Raw genomic sequence first — 11,355 nt, 5'->3', positions numbered from 1 at the left:
CCTTTAATCCTTACCCATAAGCTCTCGACTYGCTCTTCATCCACCCCTAGGCASAGCTCGATACATTCCAGTTGCTCTCTCACGTAAAGAGCAACTCCACCACCTTGCCTTCCTGACCTGTCTTTCCTAAAAAACACGTAGCCATCCATGACAGCATTCCAGTCATGCGAGCTATCCCACCATGTCTCTGTAATTGCAATGAAATCATGGCCCTGCAACCACACTCAGATCTCTAGTTCTTCCTGTTTATTCCCCATGCTGCGTGCATTGGTGTACAGGCATTTCAGAGAGAATGGCAGGCTGTTGCCCAGCTGTTGGATCTCTTGCTGGCAGAATGAGATGCTTTCATTATCACCTAGCAGAGAGATGTGAAGGAATAAAATAGGTGTGTATGCAGTGTTCGCATGCAGCAGGGTTCTGCTCATAAGGCAACAGAAATCTGCTCATGTGCTACCTTACTAACTACCTCCCCTAGTAAAGAAGTGGAAGTCCTGAAGATGAATATAGCATTCACTTGATAGTTCCTTTGATATCTAGAAGGCTAATTCAGAACTAACAGTGGGGAGAAAGGGGTGGTAAAAGAGTGACTTTTGTTTTATGTATTGTTTTGGACATGACTTTTCCAATAGCTAGCAGTGTTATGCTGATATATGTCAGTGTCATTTGGAGATAATTTAGCAATTTTTGGTCCCCTCCCACTGTCTGAAACTATGCATCTTGTTTCCAGAGAACAGAATTATTGGAGTAGCTATATGACAAATTTTGTTGTTATTTACTCACTGGAGGTTTCTTTTATGAACGAAGCGTCACAGTACAAAATAAATTCCTTTATCATTTTGAACTATACTTTTGCTGTAAGATGTTTTTGGAAGATTGTACCATTGTTCAACCGTGACAGCAGAATCAAACAATATGCCATTTCTTATAAGAAAGAAACATAGCCATAAGCAGGATATGATGGCTTGACTATGAAATTTTATCCACATTTTCCTTATTCTTAGAAGCCTATTTTATGCACTGATATGCACTTATACAGTGAATTGATAATATAATAAGGATCAAATCATTTGTGAAACTAATTAGTATATTTTGCGATGTAGCATAAGGTAGAAACAAGATCTGCCCTCCTATTTTTCAGTCACAAAAAACAAATTACAAAAGCAGYTCCTTAATCTCATGCTCTGGGAGGATACTTGTTTTACTAGTAGAGATACTGGTTGCTGTACTAGTTCCCCTGGAAAATGGCTGTACCAACATTGTAGATCTTTGTTAACCTGCTTAGCCATGGGTAAGTTGGCATAGACCATTAACCAGGAATGCTTTTACTACCAGTAGAGATTATTTATTGCACAGATTAAATAATAGTGACAGTATTTTTTCAGATTTTTGTTTGTCTGTAGCCAGCCATCCTTCTATTCCCGTCTTTGGGTTATTTTGTCTCTTCTCTGGTTTCCTCCTATAAGCAGATCAAAAACTAAATGAATTGAAACCTGTTGGTTTTGTTCTGGGACCATTCCCTTTATTCACTTTATACAGGAAAAAATAGTTGCTCTTGCTATTTTAATTTTGTTCACGTCACCCTTTTAGAGGTGACGGACCAGCTGACAACTCTTTTCCCTCCTATCTTGGTTTTATTGCATCTTATTTTTGTGGTACCTGCAGATCTTTTTTTGCCTCCACAGTGCTGATTACTGAAACAGTTGTGCTGGCAATTTTATTCAAGAAAGGCTATCCACCCTACCTGCCTTCCCCCAAGCTGAGACTCCTTGATTGCAAGCGTTTGGTAGAAAACTGTTTCATTTCACTGTGCCTCATGGCCTTCACAAGAAGAAAAAAGTTGAAGCAATGTAAGCAAGAGAGAGATGTGAAAAGAAGGAAGAAGAATGAGGTCACTCAGGAGCCAAATGTGGAGAGATTTCTCATTCAGGTACCAGTTAGATTTATCTATGAGTATACCCAAGAAAGAAGATGGATTAGAAGAAGGAGGGGAGCTCAGGTAGTGAAGAAGGGGGAAGCAAGGGACATGTAAGAGGAAAATAGGAGAGGAAGGAAAAAAGGAACAAGAACAGAGGTGAAGGTGAGACAGCTCTTCCCTTCCCCTCTCCCTTCCCTTCCCTTCCCTTCCCCTTCCCCTTCCCCTTCCCCTTTCCCTTTCCCTTTCCCTTTCCCTTTCCTCTTTTTTTTTTTTTGTGACCACAATTACCAGAGCTTCAAAATTCAGTTGGAGACAGGAAAATCATAAGGCATGCATATATAACCAAAAAAATGCCAGGAGAATGATTAAACCCAAACCCAAAACAAATCTGTTTATAGGGTGTATGTGAGTTAAGCAGGATGGAGTAATTTAGATGCATGCACAGTATAAGTGGAGACCTGCATATGTATTGAGAAAGCAAGGCTGAAAGAAATATGCCTTTTATATTAACCTTTCCAAGAACAGCCCAGGTTCGATGTGGTAAGGCTGAGACCAAAACAGCCACAAGGAACTGAAATACATTTTAGACTACTAGGAAATATTTAGTAAATTCTAAAAGGGAACTCCATGTGGCAAAATTCGAAGATCCTTAAAGGTCAAATTTGTTGCTGACATATGTGTGGTCATTCTCAGCTTTACATCTAAAGAGACAAGAGGGTTAACAAATGTTCCTCAGGCAAGATGCACGTCCAAACAGCCTTCTGCAGGAGTGCAGGGAGTTTATTTTTAAGACTTTGAATGACTGTCTTGAGTATGAGGGATTGATATGAATGTTATTAGTAAATTGAAATGCACTAGAGAATGGTATCAACACACTTCATTCACCCGTGAAAAACAAATTTCTCTGGCAAACTGATCAATATGTACTGGTGTTTCTCAAAGGCAAATGCAATTAACATTCTAGATCTGAAAAAAACAGACCTAATTCCACTAGGAATATAACAGCTAAATTAGGAGAGAAAGATGTAAGGGAAAGACAGCTTAATGTGATGGTGAACAAACATGCTGACTTAACTCTTGTTTAAATTATGCCAATTTATCACAAAATACCAGGTACGATCTAATCCCCCTTTAACAAGAGGCCATATAGGAGAATTGTTTGAAGATGTGTAGTTGCAGAGTACGCTTGCTGCATAAAAATGCAAGCTCTCTACTATGTAAGCTTTGTGCTAAGTTATGACAATGAAGTAGCAGATCTGAGCCTGAAAATGTGACAGTACCACCCAAGCTTTCCCTGTTGTATTTAAGCCAGCCTAAAACTACAGTTTTAATTGCTGCTTGCAGAATATCACTGTAAAGGGTGACTCCCATAATCAGCTGTCAGATCATGCTGTGCAGATTTTTTTTAATCTGTGTGATTTCATGTGAACCGTGCAAACAAAACCCAGTGCCACCTCTAAAAATAACACCAATGCATAGCAATTAAGTACACGAGTCATTGTGCATTCATGCTGCATCATAAAGTTAAGCCTTCAAAAGGTTTCAGAACTTAAAACCACAGAAACAAGACTGGCTAAAATCAATGGCAGTGTGACTCATGAGGGCTACAGAAGAATACTTCTGAATTAATAACAATGTTCATGTTCTGGTTTCCCATTAGCATAGCAACCACAAGTATCCAGAGGTGGTTGGTAGAGGGTATGCCCCAAGACTTCATTGCGAGGGATGACTGATTCCTTGCTACCGATGGAACAGGCGAACTTTCTATTGCTGCTTTGCTACAGGATATATCAAAACCTGGCTAAGTGTTGTGTCGTTTGTTTAGTGTATAGATCAGCCTGGCAACTCTTTGTTATGGTGGTGGCTCTGAATAGAGCTGCTGGGACAATTTGATGAAGGGTTTGTTCAGCAGTCAGAGCTTCAACTGTTTATGATTCCTTAATGCTGGATTCCCTTATCCAGGTCTTCACTAAAATAGATCCAGGTGAGAAAACCATTTGCAGGTTGGTTAGGTAAATCTGAAATTCTGTTATTTGGGTCACAGCACTTGCCTCTTTGCATTTTTCTGCCTCCTTGTTACTGGTTATAATTCCCTGAACGAATAACTGTCAGAAATAGCACCTCATTTGTGTTTATCTGCTAAATATAACTTTGTGTATTATTTCCAGAATTATCCTGTAATATTTAACACACTGTGAAATAGTCTGACAATTAACACCTGTTTAACTTAGCTCCTATTTTGAAAAATGTTGTTTGTAATCATTTTTAGGGTGCTACCCTGAAAATTACTTAAAATTGACTCTAAAAGGATTTGAGGCATTTTGTGACCAGGAAACAATCATCAGTAAAGGAGTTTCACACAGATTTATCCACAGTTACTTGCAGAACTTAATTAGATCTTCTCCAGTAAGGTTGTATGACTCACCATTAGATCTTACTGAACTTGCAACATCATTGACTCCCATTTTACATATTTATTGCTTGATGGGCAATAAATGTCATTGCAATATATTTGACCTGTGAAGATCCATATTCTTCTTCAGTTTCTTGGGAGTCCAATGGAGTAGTTTACCTTCAAACAGTGTAGTCTACTTTCAGTGCCAGGACTGGAGATACTTTTAGTTGCCCAGATGAGTTGGGTGAACATTTTACTGCTTCACCATGGCTACAAGAAATATTATCAAACATTATCTTGTGTAGGAGGGAATAACATGACAGCAGCTTCCTTGATCATTTCCAGGAAGAGTTGTATCATGGTTTTCAGGTACTATTGCTATGAGTTATAATTGCCACAAGCCAAATTCCTTTTACATTTTTATCCCTTGCTGAAAGGTCATGGTATTCCAAGTCCTGTTCTTGGTAAGACAAACCATGTTTCTTGTCACTACCAGTTGCGTAAGAAGGGAGAGGCACACTGGAGTTTGTAATAAAGGTTTATATAGCAGTGTATAACAAAGCTCCCATTTGTTTCCTGAATTCTCTTGTTTTTGCTTCACCCTCTTTTTTCTTTCAGTCTGTTGCTTCTGAGCTACTACTTTTCCAGCCTTCTATTTTTGCCAGATAAATGGCATTACCTTGGCTTCTTCAAACAATGTAGCAGGGAATTACTGAGATCAGGGAGATTCTTGGTTTAGCTCCTTGTTTTGCTCTGTTTCCTCTTTATAATTCCCCTCAGAATGCTCTTGTTTATTTTTGTAGATTTTGCTTGTGCTATTATCAAGAGCCATTCTCCCATCTGTAACCCCTTTGCCATTTAACTTCTATATTTAATTAAGAAAGGGAAAAGACATGATCCTACTGGTCATTAAGAGTTGCATCCAGTGCACACAAAGCTCCCCCTGGGTTCAGTTATACATATGGTCCATCTGATGGTCTAATTTGCTGAATCCAGCTAGGGCCAACATCCAGGAGGAATGGCTGTTTGAGAAGTAAATTCTTCCTGAGCAGTTGAATATCCCCTTCTGCCCACCAGAACCCCAGAGATGGGTTACTGCAGCTGCGGGGGAGAATTTGTAGCACTGAATGACTCTCTCTTGTGGTGCCAACTCCTCCCAGCACAGAAGCACCACTTGCACTTCATCTTTTGGTGGCAACGTCTGAGTCAAGCAGCAGCAGGATTTCTTCTTTCCTCTCCCTGCCTCCCCTCAGCATCACCTGGAACCTCAGGGCTAAGCATTTGTCCTATGCCCTCCGCTTCTCTGACACCAACATCTCCATGATTGGTGCTGCCAGGAGGGAAGGTGCTGGTGGAGGAAGATAACTGCTGCTGCTTGGGGAAGGTAGTGGAGACAAACCAGTTCGCTGTGGAGGAGGGTGTAGATAATTTGCTTGAATGGGGATGGAGCTGAGAAGCCAMAGATAGCCACCCCCACTCAAGTTTCCCACTGCTAGGTACCTCTTACAGGCATTCAGCACACCCTCCTTTTCTCTCTCATCTGTTCAGATGCCACTCTATGTGATGAGTACTGCATGTGCATGACACTCATCTCTAAAATTCAGCCTTTAGCATTTAGCATTTACTTCTCACCAGCAAAAATACAACACGTACATTGGGACTGATTATACAAAGTTTTGACTAATTCTCTTGAAAGATGGAACCAAGCACCATGGAAACCTTGAATACCCATGTTATTAGATTATTATATCTGTACACATATCATTAAGAGACAAAGTTCTTACAAAGATAAAAGGAATTTAAGGAATCCTACAAAGATGTAGGAAACTATCCTGCATCACCAGCTGGGTGATTAGGATCTTCCTCCAAAAGTCACAGAAGCCTGTCCCTCAGGCTTCATGTTGGGTAGACTCTTTTTTAAGGTCCAAGATAGACTGTCTAGTCAAAAGCATTGTGAGAATCCAAAGTTGGGAATAGAGACAGGAGCTGGCTAGGAACACTTGCCTGTCACATAATCTGGACCACATTCCACGCTAGGCAGGCTCTTATTCCCTACAAAATCTACACTTGGAAAATGCTTTGACAAGTCAGACAATAAGCCAGAAATTTGGATGTTTGCCTCAAGCAGTGGTAAAATAAAGTCCCAAATCCCCGCTCTGAGTGGTCCAAGTGTTTACTGTGGAGCTGTCTTGGCCCCTCAGCCTGCATTTATATTGTCTATATGGAGCATAATATGTCCTCTAGTCTAGATAGCCTCTGGGAGGGAGCTAAATTCCCATGCGGGAGCTATTTGGGTCTCTCCAGGTGGAAACAAACTAAAACATGTGCAGTCTGGACAACAGGGAGACAAGAGCCTTAAAGCCAGCTATAAGCAAGTAAAGCTGATAACAGAGACATGTCCTTAAATCTGTTTTTCAGCAAAGAGTAGCAAAAGGGCTCCATTTTATCCTGATGTGACATAGCAACAAATGGCATGTCTGTATCATAGCAGAAGTGTTACATATCAAATGGCAGCAAAGCAATTGCTATGAGTTGGTTTCTCAACATTTTGCTGTAAAGGTGAAATCCATTTCTGAGCAGAGAGGCAGCATATATCTTAGCCTGTGCATCACTCATGGGTCACTAAAATAGCTACAATGGTATCAGAGATGTTTTCCTGACTGAAGAGTGGGAGTTTTCACCTCTACTGTGTCAGAGAGAAGAACTAGGACAAGAATTTGAATAAAGTTGGACAAGAATTTGTAAATTCTACTTATGATTAGTTTTATTAATGTGAATTCTCTTTCACTAGATACACATTGTGAATGAAATTGTGTCCGTTTCTCTCTGTGGTGTTTAGGAAGCTAGAAAAAATGTTGTTTTTTCCCCCGCTAAAAAAAGGAAAAAAAAAAAGACTGAAAAACACATGCATGGTCTTTTTTCTGTTTTTTATTAACTCAACATTGTCTCCTACAAATACGATTTGTCATTCACCAGAAGATTTGAAATGTAGACTTAAGTTACACATAGGTATAAAAAGCATAGAACAGCACACACTGTACCACTGTTTAGACCAGAAAACATTGTCCCACAGATAAGAGCGTATACAAGCTCAGCACCATTACTCTTTCTACCTCGAGGATTCAGTCTTCAAAGCTGCAGATGTTTCTGCTTCTTTTCCCTTAGCTTTTGAAGCCCTGCAGGCTTTCCCCTGGTGTTTCTCACCCAAGTCTGGAACGTGGACCAGGGACCCACAGGGCAGTTGCATTCTGCTTCACCACCGGTTATAAAACCTTGGATTCCTACTGGCTCTTGAGAAATGTTTTCCTCCTTCTCTTTGTATTTATGTACAATATATGAAGGGATACTGCGTTTTTGATTTAGACATATCTCTTGCCTCATACTTAAACAATAACTTGAAAAATATTTTACAAAGAAAAAGAACATTGTTCATCTGAATGTCATTCATTATTATATTGCTATATTTTATACCCTATTATTAATATATACAAAATTTCTTAATTACCTTTTACAGATGCATGGAAGCATATAATATAACAGTTTTAAAGTATCCCATTTTTAGATTTTTTTTCTTGGCTCATGTCAATCTCTTTAATAAACTATGGTTGCTTGGAGAATATAGGAAATATTTGGAATGTTGTTTAAAGTTTAATAATAACTGGTAGCATTGTCCATTTGCGGCCTGAATGGTTGGAGCACCTGTCAGGGCGATCTGGTAGAGATAGCAGCATCATAAGACTCAAACAATCATGGAAGGCTGTTAATGTGCAGTGTCGACGGGTGCCACGTTTGGTTCTTTATTTGGGGCTTTTCTTTTCTTCGGCTGCGTTTTGTTTTTGTTTTCCCTCTGTTCTCGGTTTTGTCTTCGGGCTGCTCGCCCTTTGTTTTCCTGTTTTGTCTCCTTACTTTCTTCTTTGTTGGACTTTTTTCTTTTCTCCTCCCTATTTTTTTTCCCTGAAATGAAAACAGTGGCATGTTAGAAGATGTTGCTCAGGCTGTTGAAATGTCTGACTCTCTTGCTTTGCCGCAGCCTGTAAACCTGCCCTGGATTAGCACCTCCAGTTAGAAACCAAACACTAGTGCTAGTGTTTGGTAGTGTCCAACTCTTCATCAGACTGCTAAATATGGCCACTGGACTAACACCTCGTCAATCTGACTCTAAGCAAATAGCTAAGACCTCCCTGGGCAGTCTTGGGGTTTTAGAGCTGGTATAAATATCTCACACACTAATTGCCACTCTCCCACAGCCGGGGCACAGCTCCATGTACTCCACCAAAGCACAACTGGTTTGGGGAATTCTGTGGCCTAAGCCAGAGAGCTTTAACTATTGACTGCTCTAACTTTAACTTGGGCCAGGAGCCAGAGCAAATGGTGTGAGAGTATGGGAAGAAATTAGCCCTCTTGTTACTCCTCTATCACTGCAGATGCTCAGCATCTAAGTCTTTTAAAATTCCCCCTTCTCTCTCTTAACCCCCACCCCACCCATACCCCTGAGGATTTGGGGCAATTGGCCAACTCCAGCACAGGTGTGGGACCCTCATCAAAATAAAAAGTGGTGTTCCAAATCTTAAGTCAATCTATAAAACCATCATTACAAAACTAGATATTCAAGCTTTTTTTCTTTGTTGCCTTATGTACTTAGAGTAGGATATAGAGGATTTTGTTACTGCTGCAGACCTCTCCAGTAAAGCTTCTTGTCCCTTTAGAACATTAAAACTTTGCATACTGGCTGTGGATGGTATTTGTAAAGTGCATTCGTGCTTCCATTTCTTCCTTTTACATTAGAAACAGATGCAGATATGACATATTGACTCAAACGTGTATATATGCCCAAGCCTAAAACTAATTTGACTTTTTCTTTGTGGAAYTGGTGCATCTACTGAGCTGAAATTCACCTTCCTATAGAAGAGTTCCAGTGATGTCTTTAAAAGCAACCTTGCTTGAGGCTTACATAATACAGTGTCACACTGACTTGACAGAGTAGGTCAGATAGAGAGAGATTCAGAGGAGGTGAAGAAAGGGGAGAAAGCAAGGACTAAGACTAAGAAGTGAGGATATGCTGTATCCTCTTCTTGCTGTGTAGTTCTGCAGCTTATTTTACAGCTTCTCCGTTCCTGACCATCTCTGCCTGAGAATGGAGAGCAGGGGAAAGTTTAGATACACTCATTAAGTCAAGTAGGGACAAACACATGACTTTCTCATCTGTTGCTTCTGAGACATGCAGTAAAGTTTGAAATGTAAAGTGGCTCCTGGACTTATAGGTAACCAGTCAGAGATGATTCCAATATAGCTCCAATATACCAGCCCAGATAGCTGCAAAATCACTCTCTAAATTTGGCAATGCCATCTAAGATGCAAAGGGGTGAGCAGAGGAGACCTGCAGAATGGGCATGCCAGGCTCAGCGAAAGCTAACACCACTGGGAAAACTGGGAGAGTTCTCCTCAAAAGCGGACATGCATCTTATCCAGTTTTAATGCTACATCTTACTAATAGATAATATGCATCCATACTCCAATGACAGCATGAAATTTCATTCCAATGGTTTGTAAATAAAGTTGGCCCCAGAAGAAATGTTATTTGGATGGTCACCATCCAGGCATTCAGGGTTTGACATTGTTCACTTGGTGACTSGGCAAAATCCTTCAGCTATGACTTCCCAACCACAATACTTTGGGCATGTTGGAAAGACACCTAATGGTTTCCCTTTTCAGTCATGGATCAAGATGTATGTATTCATATATATGTGTGTGAACATATGCAGAATACACACGACTATATGTAAGTTTTGAGAGAGACTTGATGTCTAGCTAGTGACTTATCTAGGCATGGCTTTACTGTTTCTGTTTTAATCAGACTGGTGTCATTATAAAGGACAAGCAAAAATAATCTCTGGAAGTGCTTAAAACTTAGTGCTCTGAAGCTGGCTAGTTTGGAGTCCTCTGTGCAATATTACACATGGATTACAACACCTCCATGCTGCTGCTGTTTGTGAGCGGGTCTGTCCTCTAGACCTGTGTTGTTCTGGTGATGCAGTAAAGCACAGACAGCATGGAAAGGTCATCTTTTTTCATGCTGGTTGTTTAGTTCCTTTCACCACTATTTTAAAAAGTGGGAGTTTTTATATGACAGTGTAATGTTACTTCCAGTCTGTCCTTGGTTCAGTTTGGAACTGAGGGAAGAGTCTACCGGCAATTCAAGTTTGCTGCGTTATCTGCCAGCATTGGGGTATAGCTTGAGCAGGATTCTTGTGTGCCTATCTGTTTCTGCTCATATCCTCACTCTCTTCTTCCCTGATATTTGTTCCTGAATATTTTTTTTTCTTTCTAACACTCGCTGAACCTCACTTCTGAAGAGCGCACTGAACTGCAGTGCAGAAGTGGGATTTCAATGGAACCATGGCTATCTGTAAAATGGCAAGTGGTAAACATGGCATAGGCTGTTATAAGTTTGTGTTTGAACTGCTTTGCATCTGAAGAAGAAGAAAAGGCAAGGAAAGGATTAAAGTTGAAGCTGATCAAAGGAGTAAACATGATGCAATAATGAAACTTAGAAGAAAATATTCTCAGGAAATTTCAGTTTCTCCTATGAAGAATTTCGTTGTTAGGAAATCCCTCTGTGTTTGTGTATGTAACATTATATGTATACATATGTATATAAAATGCCTTTTCATGTGGCTGTATTACATTTAAATACAAACCTCCCTTTAAAAATTTGGAAATTCTTTTAGAATTAAATTATCTGTTTAGGATGACTCTCAAGCTCTAAAGAAATTCTAGCGGGAAAAATAATGAGAGGGAGGGGCAGTCCATCTCCATCCACCAGTGTAAAAATGTGGGGCAGAGCTCACATAAGACACGCTTAAGAAAAAAAAAGAAAAAATCCTTAAGTAGGGAAAACTTTGTTTTCCCAAAGTCTCACCTTCAGAGCTGAGCGGTACTTTTGGTATGCAGGGAGGAGCCGCCTTTCGGTCAGGTGGAAGCCGGCTGGCTTCTCAAATGGGGGTTACTGCTCCCGGCGGAAAGGGGGCCGGGGAGGTGGCTCCCT

The 11,355-nt window shown here is 40.3% G+C and overlaps 1 protein-coding gene across 1 annotated transcript in view; it reads right to left on the bottom strand.

Annotated features, from left to right (window-relative positions):
* Nucleotides 1–7,221: 7,221 nt before the first annotated feature.
* Nucleotides 7,222–11,355, bottom strand: part of RSPO3 (R-spondin 3) — a 64,118-nt gene continuing 59,984 nt past the window's right edge. The window contains exon 5 of the mRNA XM_026070150.1: nucleotides 7,222–8,264. Coding sequence (XP_025925935.1) covers nucleotides 8,071–8,264 — 194 coding nt within the window. The 3' untranslated portion in view covers nucleotides 7,222–8,070. The remainder of the gene's footprint in view (nucleotides 8,265–11,355) is intronic.

This window comes from Apteryx rowi, unplaced genomic scaffold (assembly GCF_003343035.1).
Source record: "Apteryx rowi isolate R43461 unplaced genomic scaffold, aptRow1 scaffold_305, whole genome shotgun sequence".
NCBI classification, from domain to species: domain Eukaryota; kingdom Metazoa; phylum Chordata; class Aves; order Apterygiformes; family Apterygidae; genus Apteryx; species Apteryx rowi.
The sequence above is the reverse complement of the archived record's forward strand: the minus strand, read 5'-3'. Positions and strand labels throughout refer to the sequence as shown.